The 23994-nt window shown below is 42.6% G+C and overlaps 3 protein-coding genes across 7 annotated transcripts in view; 1 reads left to right on the top strand and 2 right to left on the bottom strand.

Annotated features, from left to right (window-relative positions):
• tm2d2 (TM2 domain containing 2) overlaps positions 1-23994 on the bottom strand; it is a 119650-nt gene that overhangs the window by 34637 nt on the left and 61019 nt on the right. The window lies entirely within an intron of this gene.
• Positions 1-23994, top strand: part of LOC107373078 (NADPH oxidase activator 1) — a 104691-nt gene that overhangs the window by 61744 nt on the left and 18953 nt on the right. For all 4 annotated transcript variants that reach the window (XM_070546308.1, XM_070546307.1, XM_070546305.1 and 1 more), the window contains 4 exons: positions 4759-4866; positions 8343-8402; positions 8480-8517; positions 9023-9161. In XM_070546308.1, the coding sequence (XP_070402409.1) occupies positions 4759-4866; positions 8343-8402; positions 8480-8517; positions 9023-9161 (345 nt within the window). The remainder of the gene's footprint in view (positions 1-4758; positions 4867-8342; positions 8403-8479; positions 8518-9022; positions 9162-23994) is intronic.
• On the bottom strand, positions 56-23744 carry LOC139063685 (S-antigen protein-like). The gene is made up of 2 exons (XM_070546310.1): positions 20217-23744; positions 56-2148 (listed from the first exon to the last, which is right to left on the bottom strand). Exon 2 carries the CDS (start codon positions 890-892, stop codon positions 476-478), a length of 417 nt encoding a protein of 138 aa, XP_070402411.1. The 5' UTR covers positions 893-2148; positions 20217-23744; the 3' UTR covers positions 56-475.

Here is a 23994-nt window from a genome sequence, read left to right as displayed (position 1 = left end):
TAAGTGTCCCAACCCATTAAGGAGTCATACATTCAGGGCCGGATTATCATTGCAGGGGCCCCTGGGCACAATGTGCTTAACCCCACCCCCCACCCGGCCTCCCGCAACATTACTGTCACCCAGTGGCACTTTTTTAAAATTTCATAACAGTGTCAATATTAAAAATCGCTTACTTATGTTGATACAAAAGCATTTACCTCCAGGTCAAAATAGTTTTATAACCTAATCACAAACACTCATACCTGATGATTTTCCTGTTGTGCCTCACTCATATGTCATTCTTCCTCTGTCCTCTCTCTTTTCAACTCTTTTTCTGTCTCTCTCTTCCTCACAGCACTCCTCTCTTCTCTTCTGTCTGTAATAACAAAAATGTTGTCAATCTGTGGGACAGTGGGGACAAGAGTCCGCTGTAAAAGAGATCCCACTGTCAAACTACAACAGAAAGTAATGCAGGATTATTTAAAAGATTATACAATTATTGAAAAGTTTGCAAAGATGAAATATCTGCATGTTTTTTGTTTGTCTCCTGCTTCCTTCCTCTTCTTGTCTCCTGTCTCCTTCCTCCACTTGTCATCTGTCTCCTTCCTCTTGTCTCCTGTTTCCTTCCTCCTCTTGTCTCCTGTCTCCTTCCTCCTCTTGTCTCCTGTCTCATTCCTCCTCTTGTCTCCTGTTTCCTTCCCCCTCTTGTCTCCTGTCTCCTTCCTCCTCTTGTTTCCTGTCTCATTCCTCCTCTTGTCTCCTGTCTCCTTCCTCCTCTTGTCTCCTGTCTCATTCCTCCTCTTGTCTCCTGTTTCCTTCCCCCTCGTGTCTCCTGTCTCCTTCCTCCTCTTGTTTCCTGTCTCATTCCTCCTGTTGTCTCCTGTCTCCTTCCTCCTCTTGTCTCCTGTCTCATTCCTCCTTTTGCACTCAAATAAAAAAAAGTGTTGGATTAACTTAAAAATGTTTTGTCAAGTGGTTCCACACAACTTTGTTAAGTAGATGTTAATAAACACATTCAAGTTACTTAAAATTATTATGTAAATTATATGGCAGTGACTTAAGTAACTTTGAGTTAATTAGGCTACTTTAACTTTATGATTGAAACTTACATAAAACTAATGTGACACAGTAAAGTTCAATGAATGAAATAAATATACTTTAATAAAAAGACTTGTATCTGAGTTACACCAACTTGATCATGTTAATTAATGTTAATGAAAGACATGAACACAATTGGAATACTCAAAACAGCAGTTTTATTAACTATTGAAACAGCTTCTTATCCAAAAATACAAATTCTTATGTATGTACATTACCTTTTTAACAGGTTTGTCGCTGTGTTGCGCTCACGCCGTAATACAGTATTACATGTGGTTATAGTGATTGATTAAGTGATGCTTAGGCTGGTGGGGGGAGGAAAACTTGGCCTAATAAGCACTGGAGGAAACCCTGTCAAGATTGTCAACACTCGTTTATCTTAATGCTACTGAAACATATAAACCAAAAAGCATTATATCCACTGCTACCTTTCTAATTTTAAACTCAGTAACTTATGCTGTAACTTCACCTTGCCCTGCCTGCTCCTCCTTGCTGCCCGCCGGCTGTGATCACAAGCGCCAACACAGTAGTTCCCGCTGCCTCTTCAGGAAACAGCACCAAAAAAAAAAAAAAACTTGGGATCTTGTAGGCATGGCTGTGGGATTTCAGCCGAGGCGGGCCGCCACACTGCTGGGGTTCGGTTGTAGCTGTGATAACGGAGCTAACCATGCTAGTGGAGCTAACCACACAACCTAAGCTAACAGGACTAATGGAATAATAGTTGCTCGATATATTTACCAAATTCTTGTCAGTAATTTAACAGCTTTACACGGAATAGTTTCATAAATCAGTAAGAAAGACTTTCACTTAGTTAACGGAGCTAACCACGCCAACTAAGCTAACAGGACTTAATGGAGCAATAGTTTGCCGATATATTTAACCAATTTTTGTCAGTAATTTAACAGTTTCACACAGAATAGTTTCATAAATCAGTAAGTAAGACTTTCACTTACCAGTATTGAAAGGTGAATTTGGCTCTTTCCACTGCATGTAACACTCTCCATAGGCATGTGGCTCCCTCCGCAATGAAAAGAAATTAGCCAGGACATACGGAGTCTTCCAAGGGACAAACTACACCAATTTACAAAGCGCCTTTTGTTAGACTTAATATTTACATCATAAACTTGTTGGTGTTACTTACACAGTTAAGTACATCTGACATTGCCAAAGTATTTGCTTTCAAATAAAACAAATAACGTAAGTAAATGTAAAAAAAATATATAGTTTTTGATTTACTTTTGTTTTACTTCTAACACGATATGTTTTATTGCCAATGACATTGAGATTTCCTTTTTTTTGGGTGTGTCTCCTGTTTCCTTCCTCCTGTTGTCTCCTGTCTCCTTACTCCTCTTGTCTCCTGTTTCTTTCCTCCTCTTGTCTCCTGTCTCTTTCCTCCTCTTGACTCCTTACTCCTCTTTTTGGCTCCTCTTGTTGGTCTCCTCTCTTGCCTTCAGAAAAACAGCTTTCTGGCCTTTCTCTTAGTAAATTAATTTACGATGTCATCAAAGTCCAGATTCCTGATAAGCTGAGATCCAGTAGCCATCAGTGACAGTGCACTGAGGCGCTGTTGAGTTTGTGTTGTTCTCAGTTCATTTTTATTCTTGCCATTTGTGAAAATGATCGTTCTCCTTCACAATTTGTAACTGGCAGAGTTAGAAAAATCTGCAGGAACACAAACACATTAGGGAAGATGGACTGTAGACAATATTTTAGCCCGAAAACGATCCTGGTACTGCTTATATCAAATTATAAATGTGGACTCTCTGGGGATTATGTAGAGCTGAGAGGCGCAGAGCTCTGATCATTGACGCGTTCCAGACAGATGCGTCCTGAGCACGGCCACAGTAAAAATATCAAATTGTCGCCACCTCAAAAACAAATTTAACACGCGATCGTTCATGTCAGCTCAGATCCGTTCATGCTTTCCGTCTTTTATTTGTGTCTGATGCGTTTCGCTGCTGCGGAGCAGAGCGCATTACCTGTTTCATCCTCCGGAGACTTCGCCGCACTGGTGCGGCCGGCACGCAGCGTGCACTCGGCTATTGTTTGCTGTCGGTAGATCTTTTTGAACTGTAGTTCAAAGGTAATTCATGAGGTGAAAATATGAACCCAGGTAGCAGTTTTTCTTCAGGATTGAGAGGAGATGCAAGAAGATAATAAACAGACAGAAAAGAAAAATAGTCAAATAAAAACAAGTTTGTTTTCGTACCTGGTGGTTGCAACAAACAGACACCATTGAAGGTAATCAGAAGTGAGGAACAGAAAATGAAATGATTATTTTAATGTTTAGAGCAGCAGAAACTCTGAGAGGCTGCAGAGTTTGCATTGCATCAGTGCGGCTGCTGCGCAGGGGGAGGGGGGAGAGAGATGAAGCAGGCAGTAAAGATGCAAAAACTACCGCTGTTAAAAGAAATGTGTGTTAACTTAGAAAATGTGGGCGCAAGTTTAATAACTTGTCAACTTTTTTCTCCAACGTTAAGACTGCTGCACAAAAAAAAAAAGACTGCTGCTCGCGTGGGCCCCCTTGTTGCTGTGGGCCCCTGGGCCCGGGCCCAGTTTGCCCGTATTATATTCCGGCCTTGCATACAATTTAGAACCACATTTACCTTGTTGTCACAAAATGCTGAGGTAAGAACCCAAATGCAAGTGACAGAGGAGATCCAAGAGGTGGCCTGGTAAGGTCAAACAAGTTAAAGGTCTTTTACTTTTTAAAGAGCTGGGGCCTCATTTATCAAGCTTGCTTACGCACAAAACAGGGTTGGAAAACTGCGTAAGCAACTTTCCACGCAAACTTTGGGATTTATGAAAGAAAACTTAGCGGGAAAATGTGCGCAACTTTAAGCTGACTACAGTAAGGACCTGGCTTACGTACATGTTGGACATGGAGAGCACCTGCAGTGCTGCTGCTGAGAAGATACAATTGTGAAATCTTGCAGCATTATCACTTGTACCTCTTCGTTTTCACACAGAACAAGACCCCGCACACGCGCGCGCGCACACACACACACGCACACACACACACGCGTGCACACACACACACACACACACACGCACGCGCGCACACACACACACGCACGCACACACACACACACACACGCACACACACACACACGCACACACACACACACACACAGCCTGAAGCACAGAATATGGAATGCAGAATATCAGCAGATTGAGACAGAATGTCATGCGTCTGTGACAGTGTGTGTCCTGTCACTGTGATTCAATTAATGATGCGCCCTGGCTACTTGTACAAGGGAGATCTCTGTTTGGGTGACTGGTTAGCACCCATGACTTTCACTCGGGAGTTTGGGGATCAAATCCCAAATGAAACATTTTTTTTTTATATCTGCCACAGATCTCTCTGAAGAACTCAGCATTGACGGCTTCAGCAACGCTGTGCCACTCTGTGGATTTTCTCTCATTTGTTTTGCAAAAGCACTTCCTTTCATTTCTCCACCTCACCCACAAGTACCTCAATTTCTGCTTCTGTGAAATAGCGCTTCCTTGATCTGCGGTTGCCATCGTTAATGGTGAAGCGCTGCAACCGCCGGCTTATGTATATGCATGAGATCCACAAAGCACTTTGCATTGACCATGTATGGCAGTAAGTGGCCGTGTTGAGGGCGGGCTCATATGTACTGACTTTAAACAAATCCTCTGTCTGTGATTCTGAACCAGAGAAGGGAGGATCTGTCTCTACTCCTGGTACCTGAAGGTGTGGTGTTCCGACCCAGGAAACAAGAGGTAGAACAGCTCCAGCAAAAAGACTTCTTGGGGAAAGCAAAGGTACAGGTATTCTTTTCAATAACAAAACACCAGCTGACCAGAACAGTGGTTTGACTGTGTGAGTTTTGCAGGTGGATTTTCTGTTCCTGGGAAGAGGTTGTCCTTAATCACCTTAGAAAACAGGTTGCTTCTTTTCAAGGCCCCCTTCAATTTGCCTATAGGAAGGGTGTGAGTGTAGAAGATGCCCTTCTGTGTATGTTAGACATTATTTATAAACACCTCGAAAAAGCCAGCGCTCAGTTCAACTCATGTTTTTGGATTTTTCAAGTGCCTTTAATGCTATTCAGCTGCATATTTTAGATATGAAGTGACTGGATTTAAAGCTGCACAATTGCACCACTGCCTGGATTTTAGATTATCTTTTAAATCGGCCCGTTTGTGAGGGTGGGGGACAAGTGCTCTGATTTGATTTGGACACAATCTGGTGCTCCTTATCTATTTACATTGTAGACAGCCGACTATAGGCACAGTTTGCCATCTTGTCATTTACAAAAGTTCTCACTGCCCTACTGGGCCTGATCTCTGGGGTGATGACCTGGCATATAGGGAGGAAGTTAACTCCTTTGTTAGATGGTGTGATGCCAATTTTCTACAACTTAATGCGGGTAAAACACAAGAGCTAATTAGTGATTTCAGAAAGAAAAAACAAACTTTCTTCCCAGAGGTCATCAAAGGCCAGCCTATTGAAATTGTTGAGTCGTACAAATATTCAGGGGTGTACCTTGTGTAAAGAATGAGTTGTTTACATCGTTCTTATGAACCATAAAATGTGAGATTCCATAGAAATATGAAATATCAATCTGATGGATCTTTGACTATTTTAACTAGACGATCGGAACTTTTTATTGCAGGGATTACGCGACACTTCGTATTAACTACAAGGAAAGAGTCAGGTATGAAATAGTTAAGAAATTTATTTCTACACAATTTAATCAATCAATCAATCAATCAATCAAATTTTATTTGTAGAGCACCTTCCACAACGTTATCGGAAGCCCAAGGTGCTGAACAGCATCATCATAAGAAAAACATTCCCAGTACCTGGGCATAAAAGCAAGATAAAAACATAAAATCATAAAATATCAAGCAAACAATATTACAAATAAAGAGAGATGATGGAATAAGACTAATCGATCAAAAAACAAATGGTGGACAAAATAAAATCAAGCATCTGGGTTAAAAAGAAGAAGAATTAAAACCATAATGTCAGGGCAATTCAAAGAACCCTAGCGCTAAAACGCTATCAAATAAAAATGAGTCTTCAAACGAGACTTAAAGACTTGAAGGGATGGTGCCTGCCTAATGCTCAGTGGCAATTCGTTGCACAGAGTTGGAGCCAAAACAGAAAAAGCACGACAACCCCTCGATCGATATTTTGACCGGGGGACCACCAGAAGTTCCTGCTCGGCTGAGCGAAGAGACCGAGATTTAAACAAGACTAACTTAAACACTCTGTGTACCGATGGAACTAAGGTGGAGTGAGACGTGATGAATGATGATGGTGTGTGTGTGGAATGCTATTCAGAACCAGCGGATCCGGAGAAGCATTCTGAGTGGGAGTGAATGTTTAGCTCTAAACTTTAGTAGGAGATTTATAACACACATGAAACGCCATCTGTCGGTCTATGCAACCCAGGGGAAGCCTCCGTTAGATCCAGAATGTCGAGGTCCTCTTGGACCCTCCTTGGTGCCGAAGCCGGTAGAAAAGCAGCGGTGCCGACCAAACTAGTCTTGGAATGCTTCCAGGTCACGACAGGTTATCACTGGCGTCTCCGAGACCCTGAAGGGGTCGTGAGGTTCAGCTTTTATTCTGAAGGAACCGTTGCGGTCAGGTGTAACTTGCAACAGATTTTATCCAGCTTGTCTGAGGTTCTTTATGGCTGAAGAGGAAGTCCGGATGGCCGGTCCGAGACTCCTCCAGAACTCTTGAACTAAAGAAAAGGTGGCGTGGAATAGTTTTTATAATTGTCATATTTTGGTTTACTGGCGAATCAGAATGTGACATGCAAAAGAGGGATTATACAAACACCACAGATAACCACGCCTAGCCAGAAACGAAGGTTCTGATTGGATCAGACAAAAGGAAATGCGTCGTGTGGCTTTAGCATTACATGTCATCAGTGTCTAGTGCAAATGTCCAAGATTATAATAACTTGTAAAATACTACTGATCACAGGATTATAATATCAAGTAATAACATTGTCATTTCACAGACTGATTGAAGATTGGGCTAATTAACAAAGTTGTTGATGATGTATTTATCAAAATAGTTCTTCGTCTTCGTCTTGGGCTGAGGTGAAGCAGTTCAGATGAGCAGAGTGCATGAAAGACCTTGGCCACTATCTCATGTAGATTAGGCTGTCAGAGACTTTATGTCTCTGCTCAAGCAGACGCAGCAGATCATGACCTTTAGGTCGTAAACAGGACATTCATGACGCTACACATGACAACAAGATAAACTGGAAAAGGAACAGTGATGCTCTTGTTAAAAAGGCCAAGTCCAGATTGCTTTTCCTTAGGAAGATGAGATCCTTTGACATAAGCAGCAGGTTCCTGAATATGTTTTATCAGGGTGTCATGGCTGGTGTGTTTTATGCTGTATTGTGTTGGGGAAGGAGCCTCACTGTTGAGGACAAAAGTAGAACCACCAAAATGATCAAGAAATCTGACTCAGTGGTTGGACAACGTTTGGATTCATTCGACATTATCATGAATCAACGGATAATGAGCAAACTTAAGACTGTTCTGTCTCTCAAGGATCACCCTCTCCTCAGTGTTTTCAATGAACTCAGGAGATCTTTCAGTGGGCAAATGTTAATGCCCCGTTGTTCAACTGAACGTCTTAAAAACTCTCATTCCTGCTGCAGAGCGGTTTAAAAATGAGCACCATCTGCGATCTTATATTCAGTGTTGGTATTGTTCTTGTGGAACTATGGTTGTGGTCCGTAGCAGAGTCAAGTGAATGAGACTGTGTGTATGTATGTTTGTGGCTGTTTTTTACATGCCCACGGCAACTCAATTTCCCCCTTGGGGATTAATAAAAGTAAATGGTAACGCTTCCTTTTACAGTCCCCTAATTACTAAGTACGTACATAGTAAGTTAAAGTTTATTATTGTGTAATTAAAGTGTATAATTGTAATAAAGTGTATTTTTTGTGTAAAGCAGTATTTACTAGGAATGATTAATAAAAAAACTAGAACTGAACCTTAGTTACATGGTAACAGTTTAACAATAATACAATTTAACTTACTATGTAATTACCATGTAAGTACTTGGTAATTAGGGGACTGTAAAATGAAGTGTTACCAAGTAAATCAAAATACAAGAAGAAATGATTTTATATAGTGCCTGTATTGCTTTTGTATACCAAAAAAATTCTGATCTGGAGTTTATGTATCTGATCTCAAATCCTTTTACTCTTCACCAGTTTGACTATTTCAGCTCACCTAAAGTACGCTTCATTCTCTACTTCCAGGTGATTACTTCTATGATTCCTGATGATGATTTTGGAGGTTTTGAACCTCTGAGGCAGCAGGTAAGTGAGTAGTCTCATCCTGGAATACCTGTACACCTGTCAGTAAAACAGCTTCTAAGTGTCTGTGATCTTTACAGAAACCAGGTTTCTATGACCCGAAGACTGAAGGAGATCAGTGAGTCCTCTGAGCTGTGTGGCTAGTATCACCAGTGTGTGTGTGTGTGTGTGTGTGTGTGTGTGTGTGTGTGTGTGTGTGTGCGCGCGCGCGCATATCTTTCATCTGCTGTGAGGACACATTTTTGACTTTTCACCTCTAACATGGGGATATTTGCCAGGTCCCATTTTTGGTTCTTTTAAAACACAGGAAAGGTTTCTCTTTACCTTGCTAACGTTTAGTTTGCCGACTGCAAATGGGTGCAGGATGTTTTGCAGTCGGCAAACTAAACGTTAGCAAGGTAAAGAGAAACCTTTCCTGTGTTTTAAAAAGAACCAAACATGGAATTAGAAATTAGACACAGTAAGAACACACCAAAGATATCTGCCAGGTCCTCACAGTGAAAAACCTGTGAATTAACTTTTAGTAGAGGTCAGGGTTAGGCATAGTAAAGTCACAAGTCAATGAAGCGCCCTCTCATGTATAGCTATACCAGTGTGTGTGATGATTTTTGCTTTGTTTTTAGGGAGTCCCGTTACGTGTATGTGCGGGGACCTCACGTGGCTCGGGGCCCGGGACAGCTGACTGTGCCTGGAGGAGCCATGGTGTTTTTATTTGGGGAGGAGGACAGAAATGGAATGATGAATGTCATATATGATGGACAGGTAAACCATACTGGGTAGAATGAAGGTGTGTTTCCATTGTCAGAACTTGTCAGAAAACCAGCTCAGTGGCCTAGTGGTAGAGTGTCTGCCCTTAGAATGGGAGATCGGGGTTCAAACCCTGGTCAAGTCATACCAAAGACTTCAAAAATGGGACCTAATGCCTTTCTGCTTGACACTCAGCTTCAAGGGATCGGATTGGGGGTTAAACCACCAAATTGTTCCCGAGCACAGCCGGGTCTGCAGCTCACCGTGCCCCCAGGGGATGGGTCACATGTGGAGAACAAATTTCACATGCACTCATCAGACAGTGGGTGTGTCCGAATCCACGGGAAGGATGCTTGTAAGAGCGCATTTTGAGGTCGATGACGTCAAAACGCAGCGACGAGTACTGTTCGAATTCCAAGAATACTCAGTCTCGCGTCCTCAAACGCGTCCTCGCTCCACCCACATTTCGAAGATGGGTCTGATGGATCCTCACAGGAGCAAGGGTATCCCAGCATGCTTTGCGCGCCGGCCGCTGGACTCGACACTCACAACAATGGCGGACAGAGCGGGAGAGCAGTACAGCTTAAAATGTAAGTTAGTTAAAAAAAATAGCGGTAAAAAAAATGTTAGTATGTTCTATAGTAATTTGTACTTTTTAGGCAATATTATGTATCTACTTGTTAGTATGTTCTATAGTAATTTGTACTTTTAGCCACACGTCTTTCAGTTGCTTAAAAGATAAATGAAACTAGCTAAGTTAGCATATGATTCCTGAAAGCTGGTTCACTAAACAAAAAATATATATATATATGTATTACCTGGATATGGTTGCTTCTCAGCCTTAAATAATAACGTCGGCGACGGAGATTAAGCAGGTCATTAACTAAAAAGTATAAAAGGAAAAAACAACAGATTTCTGGATCCAATTTCCCAGCTTGTTAGCCTGTTTGCCGCTGTCATGGTAGCTAAGCAACTGGACCTGGGGGCGGGAATAAAACGAGGCTAGTTCTGTCCGAATTCAGAGCCGCTGACTTCCGGTTTTAGCGGTCTAGCAAGGACCCGGCCTTGCTAGACCGGCGAGCACCCGCACTCACAAGCATCCTTCCTCTGGATTCGGACACACCTTTTGACTTTTTTTTAACTTCAAGGTAATTTCTGGGATGGGTAAATAGACTGGGAGATACGATGGCTTGGGCCTCTCAGCTGTTGTGTGTAGCGTTAAAGAGTGGCTACACATGTAACAAAAGACCAATAAGATGTGATAATTCCATAAATATGAAATATCTATGTTAATGGTCTTTCAACGTTTAATCAGAAGACTCTAGTTTGTTTTACTTATTCAGGGACCATAAACACACGTCATATTGATTCAAACAGAGTCAAGTTTATAGTTTATAAAAATGAATTTATTTCTATTTCCCTTAACTAATAATTATACATGACAAGGTATGAATGAGGATGTAATGTATGTGGTGTAATGGAATGATATGAAGTTATTTAATGTGATGAGAGAGTTTGTGGAGTCTGGGTTGTAAAATCAATTCGGCAGCATGTTTGTAAGCTAAAGAAATACCATCCGACACCAGTGTGCAGTCTACGATACCTTTGTATGTGTCACTCCCAGCAGTCTGGAGGAAAGGCGGTCCGAGTGGTGAGTCACCAGATGTCGAGAGCACGAGAACCCAAAAGGTCGTAGCTCTCCTTGAATTCAGCTTTCACCGACCCTGAGATGTAACCTGGGTCTGCCGGTCAGAAGTCTGATGTGTTGAGTGGCTCTTAAAAGAGCCGTTGTGTCTGCATCACTCGCAGCGTTGCAGAAAGGCTTTGACTTGATGTCAGAAGATAGGATGGTTTTAACCCTCTCAGGCTCAAAATAAGTTATGATAAAAGGACGAACAACCAAGTCCTTCAGTGGAACTTCTGAGCTAAAAAATGCTCATGAGATACGTGTGTGGAGTAACCAGGTAGGTAGGTTTTAACCAGTGTTGGGCAAGTTACTTCAAAACTGTAATGCATTATTTATTACTTGTTACCCTCATTTTAAAGTAATTCATTACATTACAATGTTACTGATTTAAAAATGTAAGCCATTACACTACTTTTGCACTACTTTAAGTTACTTTCACCAAAACAACTTCAGTATGAATCTGGTCATGTGACGCTCAGTGAGCTCATGACATATATGTGGAAGGTGAGCTAGGATTGCTGTTAAAAACAGTCAGATATAATAACAGTGCTTTAAAATGATTGTTTATTAAATAAAAGCAACAACAATCTGTACTCTCAGCACGCTGCCATCTTATATTAACTGAGCAAGGAGTGAGGTGGTGGGGGCTCCAAGCCTATATTTGCCTTGGTCCCCAAATGCCTTGATACGGCCCTGGATGTGGGACTGGCTTCTGGGGTGATCTGATTCTATCACATGTATAAATATTAAATGCTTATATATTATTGCTTTTCACTGGTAAACATGTGTATTGGGGATAAATCTACCTACTTTTTTCTTTTTAAGCTCTTTGTTTTGTTTTCTTGATTTTATTTGAATGACTTCCTGCCCTTTCTCTCTCTAACCTTCCTGCATGCTGCATATTTTCTCCGTCTTCCAGAAAAACTGTAAACTAGATTTCTTACATTCTAGCTAAATAAAAAAGCTTAATATGCGCTGCGCTCCAGCAGCAATGAGTTGAAATCACCAGGGCACAGATTATGAACTCAGCTGAACACTACATGAAGTACCAGAGAGTATGGGCTGATATAAACGATCGCAAACGAATTACTTTGTTTTGGTGGAGCGATTTTGTGAATATAACAGCGGCCGCGCGCAGGACGCAGCTGGAGTATTTGAGCCATCACCGCTGCGTCCTCTCTGCTCGTAGAATGCCCGCAAAGCTGAGTCCATAAATGACGTCATTTATGTGGATACTGGATCTTTTTTCAGGCTTCCCGCAATTTGAATTTTTAGGAAACCCACATCTTGATTCTGGGTTTAAAAATGCGTTGTAATTACCGCGTTACTGACAATTGTACCGAGTAAATATTACCATTTTCTTTCCCTGTAATGCCTTACATTACCACATTACAGCAAAAAGCAATGCATTACAGTAATTAATTACTTTTGTACCGCATTACTCCCAACACTGGTTTCAACGTTGCAAATCTGCAACATCTGCCTCCAGAGGGTTAAAATTATTTTTCCACTGATTTTCCAATCGGAAGCCAGCTGGAAAGTAAATTAATCAGAAAGTTATTCCTGTTTTATCAAATCACACTGTTGATAAATTTGGCAAATCAGACGTTTGGGGGCTTTGCCAAAACATGCCTCAGAAGTCACGCCTCCCAAAGACGGTTAACTCTTTGTGTGAATGAGAATGTTTAAACATTTATGTGAAGTGAATGTTAACATGAATAATAATCTTATTATAATGTGTATGAGTTAGGGATGTCCCGATCAGTTTTTTTGCCCTCGAGTCCGAGTCATTTGATTTAGAGAATCTGCTGATACCGAGTCCCGATCCGATATTTTCGATACATAAAAAAAAGAAAGAAAAGGAAGAAACTGTTCCAGAATGTTCCTTATTTTTTATTAAATTACTTTTTTATTTTAATTTTTAACAACAGATCACTTCTGTGAGGTAGCTTGAACAATCAAGTAATAAATAACATAAATTCTTCACTTTTGGACTTTATTGCAAATGTAAAAAGTCTAATATAAAAACAGAGCGCACTTCAGCTTAAAATACCTGGCAGGGGTCTATTTTGCCTCGGCCCCCAAAATGCTTAGATACGTCCCTGGGCATTGTTATGTATGGACCAAGAGTTATTGTGCGTTATTGTGTCATCGCCAGTAGGGGGCACCACGCCCAGTTATGTGTGTGTGTTTCTTCTGTGTTCTGCAATAAACAGGAGAAAAAAAACTTGTAACCAAGCTATCGTGTGTGCAGTCTGACTCGGTATAAACTCTAATAGTGTATTGACACTACGGTGGAAATATAACATAAATTGGCGACGAGCTGTGACGTCTGAGAGACTTGGCTGTCTACTGAGCATGTAATGACTGTGTGGCGAGTTTGGACGAAAACGGACGATCGCGTGGCGACTTAGCATCGGAGCTAGCGGCTAGCTGCTTTTTCTCCGACGAGTCAGAAGCGACAGTGTGGGCTGTGGAAAGAGGATACATCATGGCTGGAGTGATTGGGCAGATGGACCCCTTTGATGATGCTGGTGAGCAATGGGCGACGTATATTGAACGTTTTGAGCATTACATCCTTGCTAATGACATTCAGCCGGAGAAACAAGTCCCGGTGCTGCTGAGTGTGTTGGGTCCCAAGACATACGGTCTTCTGCTTAATCTGGTGGCTCCAAGCAAGCCTGGGGCAATGGAGTATGACGATATTGTGGGTGTATTGCACGCTCATTTTGCTCCCAAACCGCTGGTAATAGCTGAGAGGTTCCGGTTCTACAAGAGGAATCAGGGGGAGGAAGAAACGGTCGCACAGTATGTGGCGGTGCTGAGAAGACTGTCAGAAGATTGCGAGTTTGGTGCGTATCTGGAAGATGCTCTACGGGACAGATTTGTGTGTGGATTAAAGTGTGAAACTGTGCAGAAGCGTCTTTTGACTGAAAACGATCTCACCTTTCGCAGAGCAGTTGATCATGCTGTGTTGGCAGAGACAGCAACACGTCAAGTGCAGCAGTTTAGGGGATTCCTTTAAAGTGAATGCGGTGCTGGCACAAAAAGGTGATAAATGTCGTCGCTGCGGGAAAATGAATCATACTGATGAGGACTGCTGGTACAAAGACCGTGACTGTCATCAGTGTGGGAGGAAGGGCCACACGAAACGCACGTGTAAAGGTAGAGCCAGAAGCAGCCAGGACTGGAACAGGAAAGAGAAAGAGGGAAAACCTGAGCTGAAAGGTAATGCAGTTAAGAACAGAGCGAAGGACAAAAAGAGGAGAATTCATCAGGTTGCTGCAGAGGAGAGTGAAAGTGAAGGAATCAGACCTGACACTGATAGTGAGCTGGAGCTGTATTCTTTATCTCGAAAAGAGAAATATGCACGCATCTCTCTAATGCCTGTAGTTAACGGGAAGAAAATGGAGATGGAGCTGGATACAAGGGCTGCAGTGTCTTTGATCCCATGGGAACGTACAAAAGTAGGCTGAGTCAGTTGCCGCTGCAACCCACGGACGTTATGCTGAAAACATACACTGGGGAGCCGCTGGCACCAGAGGGGGTCATCAAAGTGCAAGTTGAACTGAATGAGCAGCGTGCTACACACCCTTGTACGTGGTAAAGGTGGATGCTCCACCACTGTTTGGTAGGGAGTGGCTGAGAGTTATCAAACTCAACTGGAAAGATTTAAAGATGATTCATGCCAGTGAGCAGAGCGGAAAGACAATCTGGAGGCTGTGTTAAAGAAACACTCAGCCGTTTTCTCTAAGGAGCTGGGCACAATGAAAGGAGTTAAAGCCATATGCTCTCCGCCCTCGGGTAGAGGCGGAACTGAAACGCCGGACTGAGCTTGGGGTGATCACACCAGTGGCGCATAGTGCTTTGGGCTACGCCCGTGGTCCCGGTCAACAAGAAGGATGGCTTAGTGAGACTCTGCAGCGATTTCAAAGTCGCTCTAAATGCGCAGCTCTGTGTGGATAAGTACCCACTTCCACGCATTGAGGACCTGTTTGCTTCTCTAGCAGGAGGTCAGCATTTCAGTAAGCTAGACTTAGCAAATGCCTACCTACAGATGGAGGTAGAAGAGGAGTCTAAGAAGCTGCTGACTATTTCGACACAAAAAAGGCTGTTCTGTTTCAATCGCTTGCCTTTTGGAGTGGCGTCGTCACCTGCATTGTTTCAAAAGGCTATGGATCAAGTGCTTCTCGGCCTGCCATACACCCATTGCTATCTGGATGACATTCTCGTCAGTAGTCCAGATAAACAGACACACCTGAGAACCCTTAAGGCAGTTTTGGGCAGGCTGGAGGACTATGGCCTGCGTCTCAAACAGGAGAAGTGCCTGTTTTTCCAGGAATCAGTGGAATACTTGGGCCACATAATTGATGCAGCAGGGTTGCACAAATCACCAGAAAAGGTGCGGGCCGTTAGCCAGTTACGTTCTTTTCTGGGAATGCTCAACTATTATGGCCGTTTCATACCTGGTTAGCTACCGTCCTGAAGCCGCTGAATGAGCTACTCAGTAAAGAGAAGAAGTGGCAATGGACAACAGCCTGTGAGTCTGACTTCACCAGAAATACTCACCCACTACAATCCTGAACTGCCTCTCCGTTTGGCATGTGACGCTTCACCATATGGAGTTGGAGCCGTGCTCTCACCTGTCATGCCTGGTGGCCAGGAAGGGCCAGTTGCTTATGCTTCACGAACCCTCACTAAAGCAGAGCGAAACTATGCTCAGATTGAGAGGGAGGCGTTGGCAATTGTTTTTGGAGTGCGCAAGTTTCACCAGCATCTCCATGGTAACAAGTTCACCTTACTCACTGACCATCGCCCACTGACCTCCATTCTGAGTCCAGTAAAAGGTACACCATCAATGGCAGCCGCACAAATGCAGCGTTGGGCGCTCCTTCTATCAGCACATAGTTACACCTTGCAGTATCGGAAGGGGGCATATCACGCCAATGCGGACGGACTGTCACGTTTGCCTCTGCCCCTGGCACAGAAAGAGAAACAGGGAGCAGTTGAGGTTTTCTATGCATCTCAACTGGGCACCTTACCAGTCAGTGTTGCCGAGATCAGACGTGACACCTTCTCTGATGTCACATTGTCTCGTGTCATGGAAATGGTAACAACTGGACGTTTTCCAGCAGCAAAAGACTCCGATCAAGAGCTGTCACCTTATCTGATGCGCAGACATGAACTCACAATACAGCAGGGTTGCCTCATGTGGGGCGTGAGGGTGATTGTGCCACCTAAGCTGCGTCCTGCAAGAGCTCCACACTGCACATCCAGGGATGGTGAGGATGAAGAGCTTAGCTCGCAGCTATGTCTGGTGGCCTGGGATTGATTCTCAGATTGAGCTTCAAGCTAAAGCCTGCCACTCTTGTCAGCGTGTGCAAAAAGAGCCTGGGTTAGCACCCCTGCACCCTTGGTTGTGGCCTTCATGTCCGTGGGAACGGATCCATGTGGATTTTGCGGGTCCATTTGAAGGTCACATGTACCTGGTGGTGGCAGATGCACATTCAAAGTGGCCTGAGGTGCATATTATGGATAGCACCACAACTGGTAAAGCCATACAAGTGCTGCGGGGTCTCTTTAGTCGTCATGGCCTTCCCCACGTCCTGGCGAGTGATAACGGACTGCAGTTCTGTTCTGAGGAATTTGGGGTGTTCCTGAAAGCTGATGGAGTCAAACACATTCGCTCCGCACCGTACCATCCTGCCACTAATGGGTTGGCTGAGCGTTTTGTTCAGACATTCAAACATGCACTGAAAGCTTCCAGGGGTGCCGCACCTGTGCAACAACGCCTGGACACGTTTCTTTTGACATGTTGCAACACTCCCCATGCAACAACTAAACGCCAGCCATGTTGTTCATCGGATGCAAGCTGCGCTCTCGACTGGATTTTCTGAAGCCCAGTGTGGTCGGAACAGTGCGTCGGTCACAAGATGCTCCACAACAATGCCGACAGCAACACTCTCGGGACAGATGGTTCACTGTGGGAGTTCCTGTCCTGGTGCGTGATTATTGGAAGGGAGAGGACAAGTGGACACACGGTGTCGTACTGGAGAAGACTGGGCCAGTGTCATACAAGGTGAATGTGGGAGCCCGAGGTGTGTGGAAACGCCATGTAGATCAGATGCTGACACGACCGGAGTCAGGATCTCAACAGGTCACAGTAGATCCTCCGACAAGCTCTCAGATGTCACCAGCCCAGAGTGGAAGTGACACCATGCTTCACCCTTGTACATCTCTGCAGGAAGAGACTGTTGAACAAGTTCTGGGGACTACCTCACCTCCAGAAACACCACAGTCTCTTAAACCAGCCCCGACTGACTGTACACAGGTTACAGAGTGTGTGAGACGTTACCCAGTGAGAGTCACCAAGCCCCCCGCTCGTTATCGGGATGGGTGAACGTATTAAGTAGTTCAGTGAGAATGTTGGTGTTCAGAGGCATTGTTCTCGGTTACAAAACAATTCATACAGAAAAAAACATTAGTTCCAGTTTTTCTTGAATGTTGTAATAAAAATATATATATATATATATATATATATATATATATATATATATATATATATATATATATATATATATATATATATATATAATACTTTGGTTATGGAAATGTTTCTGTGTTATTGTGTCATCGCCAGTAGGGGGGGTGTTAGGTAATTTAATTTAGCATTCTCCACCACTATATTGGGTATTTTAATTTATACTATTGTTCTTATATTACCTTAAACTTCAATTACCTTAAAGGAAGTCAGAACACCCACACAGAGGGATTAGATTCTTAATTTGGTAAATTGTAACAAACCTTAAACAGACAACAAACTCTGCAAAGTGTGACACTTTCCAAAGGCATAACATACGTTACAAAGCTGACTTTGTAACGGGTGAGAAAGAATCAGACCATCAGACACGGCGGCCATTTTCCTCTCACAATGAGTTGAAAACTGCAGTGAGCTTTTATTGACACACAAAACACACCCACAATTCCTGAACACCCTTTGCCTTAGGTAGTTTACAAAGAACACAAGAGAAGTTTCTAGATGTGAGCTAATTCCCTACCTGACCAGTTCACTTTAAGTAATGGAAAAACACCTCGAAACCCCTCGAGCCTGAAGGAGTTTCTGAAAACACCCAAACGTAAACAAGGAACTAGGTCAGGGTTTTTCCTAACAACATTTAAGCAGCAAAGGTGAATGAACTCTTCACGTAGACAAAGGAAAAGATTTCACAACAAAGATGAACAATTAAAAATACCTAACAGGGGGCACCATGCCCAGTTATGTGTGTGTGTTACTTCTGTGTTCTGCAATAAACAGGAAAAAAAAACTTGTAACCAAGCTATTGTGTGTGCAGTCTGACTCGGTATAAACTCTAATAGTGTATTGACACTACGGTGGAAATATAACAGGCATGGGACGGAGTTTTGAAGATGATCTGAAATGTATCAACTATATAAATACTACATGCTGATAAATTATGGCTTTATACAGGTACAAACGTGGAGTAGGATCAATCTACCTACATTTTAATTTTTTAAGAACTTTGTTTAGTTTGCTTGGTTTTTATTTTCCTGTCTTCCTGTCCTGTCTGTCTCTGATCTTCCTGTCCTGTCTGTCTCTGACCTTCCTGTCCTGTCTGTCTCTGACCTTCCTGTCCTGTCTGTCTCTGACCTTCCTGTCCTGTCTGTCTCTGATCTTCCTGTCCTGTCTGTCTCTGATCTTCCTGTCCTGTCTGTCTCTGACCTTCCTGTCCTGTCTGTCTCTGACCTTCCTGTCCTGTCTGTCTCTGATCTTCCTGTCCTGTCTGTCTCTGACCTTCCTGTCCTGTCTGTCTCTGACCTTCCTGTCCTGTCTGTCTCTGACCTTCCTGTCCTGTCTGTCTCTGACCTTCCTGTCCTGTCTGTCTCTGATCTTCCTGTCCTGTCTGTCTCTGATCTTCCTGTCCTGTCTGTCTCTGACCTTCCTGTCCTGTCTGTCTCTGACCTTCCTGTCCTGTCTGTCTCTGACCTTCCTGTCCTGTCTGTCTCTGACCTTCCTGTCCTGTCTGTCTCTGATCTTCCTGTCCTGTCTGTCTCTGATCTTCCTGTCCTGTCTGTCTCTGACCTTCCTGTCCTGTCTGTCTCTGATCTTCCTGCATCTCCCAGTTCTCCAGAAAAACTCCTGCCTGCTTCCTTCTTTTTCACCTCACAAGTAACTTTTTAACTAGCAGATCAAATTGATCTATTGACCGTAAAAAAGCGGTGTGTGCACTGCGCTGCCCGGCTGCGCCAGTGACGAGCGCTGCAGCGCGAGCGCGTCCACACGTCATGCTCAAATACAGACAGAACTGACCAGAGAGAAAATGAACAGACACGAATGACTGTGTGTTAATTATATATATTTTTGGTGAAGCCTATTAGAAACTTAGAAAATGTTACGGTGGCCGTGTGCAGAACGCAGCTGGAGTTCATGAATAATCAGCGGTCTGCCTGCCGCTCTGCATCTCTGCTCAAAAGGATCCCCGCTACGCTGAGTCCATATAATAAAGGTAGGAACTGGATCTCTTTGTGCTCCTTCTGGGTGTGTAAGTTAAGGGCATCAGGGGAGCCTGACAACCTGTAAGGAGAACCAAGTTGCTCTCCTGTGATTTGAACCCAGTATCCAACTCCGGATCGGGGCTTGGATCAGGAAGTAAAGCCCGAGTCCCGATCAGTCTGAAACCACGTGATCGGGGACGATTTCCGATCATGTGATCGGATCGGGACATCCCTAGGATGAGTACTGATAGATGAACTTGTTAAATCAACACATTTGAATATTTCAACTTGTAAGTTGTAAAGTCACTTAGGAACTTTGAGGTGGGTGCACTTTATTCAGGGTGAAGATGCAGGACTCTTGCTTCTGCATGAGACCTTGGCTGAGAGTGTTGTGTCTGAGGACCGGAGCAGAGTTCTCTGTTTTGGGCCAGGCAGATGATGTTTTTGTGTCTGCAGATGCAAGTTAGTTTCTGGTCAACTTGTTGGTAAAAATTTGACCTCTGGTACGTTAAAAAACATTAAATTGATTAAATGAATCAGGAAAGCAGGAAGAATTGCTATTCCTGTTTTTACATTTTTCATTTTGTTTCATGACGTTTGTTTAGTTTTTCTCTGGGAAAGAAAACTGCTCAACCTGTTTAATCTGACTGAAGAATTGGTGCATATAAACTCACGGCATGATCGGATCTTTTCAGTTAGTGTGCATGTAAACAACTAAGATTTGAATCGGATGGGGAAATTTGGCGCATGTAAACGTGACTAATGTCCATGTGTGCCTCCAGTGTCTGGCAGGTCCAGCTCACACAGGTCTGATTTTTTTAAATGTGACCCGTGTCACTTGAATATGTAGCACTAGATCTGACACATACCTGCTGTTTCTGAAGGCGACTGCAGTCTGACCGGTTATGTCGCATTAAATCCGTCTCCTACGTCACTGAGTCAGCGGAGGTGATCGTGGTGTGGATGTTCCTGAGGAGAGGCGCTGACAGAAGGGTTCAGGAGTCTGTTGGACTTCCTGTTTTAGGTTTAGGAATTAGAAATACAGGAGAGCCTGAGAACGAGAGCGGGAGGTGCTGCTGGAGCGTTTCACCGGTCTCCGTGACGGGAGGATGGTCTCTGTGAATGAATTAAATGAGTCATCACCTGAAATGTTCACTTTTCCACTTAAAAAGGTGAACATAATGGCTTCCTAATGATTTTTTACTGGCAGGAAGGTCAATGTTTAACATTGGATGGTTTAGTACTCTTGGCTTCTTCACCCGGCCCACATGCCCCCCACTCCAAAGCGAGATCCTGAGTTCTGGCCTTACTGTCATCACAAAGGCAGGATGTACAGTACCATATATGGACGGCACAGAGCAACGCCGCAGTAGCCTGCACTGCTCTGCTTCCAGACATGATGGCCGCAGAAGACATTAATTCAACTGTCATTTTGGAACTAGTTGTCTTTGAAAATATAGTAATAATAGTTCATATTTAAAAATATCAAACTTTTATCGGACTAACGTTGTTTCGGCTGTCATCAACCATCCAAAGGTTTGCTGGGTTTAAACATAATTTTTGCTGACAGAAATATTTTCAGTGAAAATCTGTCAAAGAGAAAGCTCAACTAGTAAGACACCCGACTGACACGCAGAGGACCCGGGCTCAAGTCTAGGCTAGGTTATCAGAGAGTTGTTGATGTGTTCAGCAATAAATCTGTTCATTAATTGGTTTAAATTTTACCAATATTAAGAGTTTCAGTCAGAACTCCATAACTTTATTTCTCCAGATTCCAAAGTGAGCAAGGCCAAGCAGCGGTGTCAACATTACCGTAATCTCTACCGGTTTAGGAAACATGAGCCGATGTTTACATCCCAAAGAGGACAGAAGAGCTCTCATCAACTGTCCAGCTACTTCATTCTAAATTTAAAAGTGTGCAAAACCCATATTTAAATCAAAACATTAACTTATCCATAACCAGATTTGAAGTTAAATTAACAACTCGGAGTTACTCTTCCTTCTTGGTATTTTATCTTTTAGGAATTATATTAGAAGCTTTTCTGATTTCTGCTTAAGAATCACATGGCTGATAGAGTATTTTGTCTCTTGTGCCCAAGCTCTGTTAGAATGTGTGTTTACATTCTGATACGACCGTGCTGTTCAACCCAGACACAGACGAGCGTGAAATTCTGTGTCAAATCATTTCAAGGTTCCCAATCTGGGAATACATGAAGAATTAAAAGGATTAAAACGTATTAAATGCTAATTCCCTACAACAGCTTTAATTTGCTGTCTCATTTAATTTTACTTCCAGACAGTTTCTCCCCTTGTTCTGATCACAAGGTCCGCTAATTAGAGATCTGAACAAGTTCCTAAATTTAACAGATGCCAGAAAGATTCAATAGATGATAGCCGACATTTTTAGAGTGTTCAAAATGCAGTTTTTGAATTCAACAGGTACTGCCCACCAGATTATGTTCACCCGGGTGTGATTGTCCTCCACTGAACTCCCTTGTCTTGGTTTTAAGCGTCAGAAACAAAGATAAAAAATAAATAAATAAATAAATAAATAAATAAGGAGATAAAATGCAATTTGGCAGTAGTCACTAGGTTTGTTGGTCTGGGATCACTGTTTTGACTAAAATATACACTCTTAGCTTTCATTTGGGCACTCATTCACTACCAAGTACTGATAAACAGTCAATGTCTCAAATTGAGGGATTCCACAAAAACTCTTCACTTTCAGCCACTAAAAGCGACACAGTTTACAGTTCAAATTATTTTAATCACCAGAATACCAGGAATTAAATATTTGGCCGGTGCTTAACCTTTTGATCAGTAGCGGTTTTAGGCACGGGCAGACAGGGCAGTTGCCCGGGGCGGCATTTTTTCATGACACAAAAGGGGCGCACAAGCGCGGAGTAAAAAAAAAAAAAAAAAAGGAAATCTGCGCCACACCGAGGTTTTCTATTATCTGTCATATGACAGTGTCTGGATTGGAAACAGCAAGTTGGCGCCCCCTGCAGCTGCAGGCGCTCACGTGCACCGTGTGTCTATGAAGAACAGGAAGGGGAGGGGTGTGGCGGGGGAATTCACCTCTGCGTCTTTCCCAAATGAAATGAGCGTGCAGGGGCTGAATCAACTGTATTAACATGGCTAAGGTCAATCACATCTTAACGTTCTTCCATATTTCATTCATAATATCATAAACACAGGCCTATCATTCTTTCAGGTTTCTCTGAATTGTGTGAAATGGCCGAATAAAAAAAGGAAAAACAAAACGATTTTGTGGTCACCCCCCCATCAAGGTCAAATAGTTTAGTCCTGACTAAAGGAAACTTACTGAGTCAGGAGCCAAACAGAAGAGATGAACATAAAAAGGCTAAAACCACCAGGTGCCCCATTCAGGGGGAAAAAAAAGAAAAAAGAGGAGAAAGATAAAGGTATGTAGCTCTCATGATGCATGTTTTCAATTTTTTGAACCAGTTAACTGGGATTTTAACGGTTAAATGCGGTCAACTAATGGCTAACAGAGCTAATAGGGCTGAAATATTGAAACGAATATTCAAATGGTTGGAAAAAAGTCCTTGAATCGTTTTTTAGTGATTCAAACTAGGATTTGTTAAATGCTCACTGCAGCCTGTGGCCTGCCTGAACAACAACAAACACATGTTGATCATGTTCACATAATAATAAATAAAACGACTCTTCAAGCAGAAGAGAACTCTCCAGTCACCACTAACTATCCTGTTTATTTATTGCAGATGGCTGCACTGATTATTTTTTACATGATTTGTTCTGTAAAAGTTGGCATTTTTGGTAGTCTACAGTTTTTTATGTCAGTTTAAATTACAATTTCAGAGGCAATTCTAAAATATTATGGATCATGAGATCTATTGGAGATCCACCCCAACTTTTGGACTGCTCTGCCAGTCACTGTGGCTCAAGCTGAGAGGAGCTTTTCAAAACTTGATCAAGTCATACCTGAGGTCACCTATGTTTCAGGGGCGGCTCACTAACCTGGCTCTGATTAGTATCAATCACTCAGTAGGGGAGCAGATTTCATGTGATGACATTATTGATGACTTTGCATCAAGGTTAGGTTTTAATTTTAGTTTGTGTTTTCTGTTCTAAGTGCAATGCTGTAGTGATTATCTTTAGTTTGTTATGTGTGAAATATTTTTGCTATTTAGAATATTTATTATCTATTATGTTCATATATTCTTAATATTTAGTTATTGTTTGTTTTTGTATATTTGATTCTATATATTTTGATACAGTATATAATGTGTGTTGCTTTACATTCTGATAGCTTCATAGTAATTATTGTAAATATGTGCAACTTAGAAAAATGAATGTTCAATAGTCGTTCTAATAAAACATGCCTGTTTGTAGAAAACATGCGTGTGTTCATGCAGGTGGGGTGGTGTGGTGGTGGTGGTGGGGGGGGGGCGGTTGGGGGGGGGGGCGCTCAAAGGGGGCCTCGCCCGGGGAGTAATTCGATGTAGAACCGCCACTGCTTTTGATGCATGAATTATGAAATCTTCAGCCATGATTTTTTAACAGTTACTTTCATTCATCTTTGGGTGTGAATGTAACAAATTTCGGCAAATATTGTTTGTGACATTTAGTAATTTGCAAATAATTTTACTACATGTCCACCAC

The sequence above is a fragment of the Nothobranchius furzeri genome, chromosome 17 (genome assembly GCF_043380555.1).
Source record: "Nothobranchius furzeri strain GRZ-AD chromosome 17, NfurGRZ-RIMD1, whole genome shotgun sequence".
NCBI classification, from domain to species: domain Eukaryota; kingdom Metazoa; phylum Chordata; class Actinopteri; order Cyprinodontiformes; family Nothobranchiidae; genus Nothobranchius; species Nothobranchius furzeri.
Note: the sequence above shows the minus strand (reverse complement) of the source record. Positions and strands in the feature narration are given on the sequence as shown.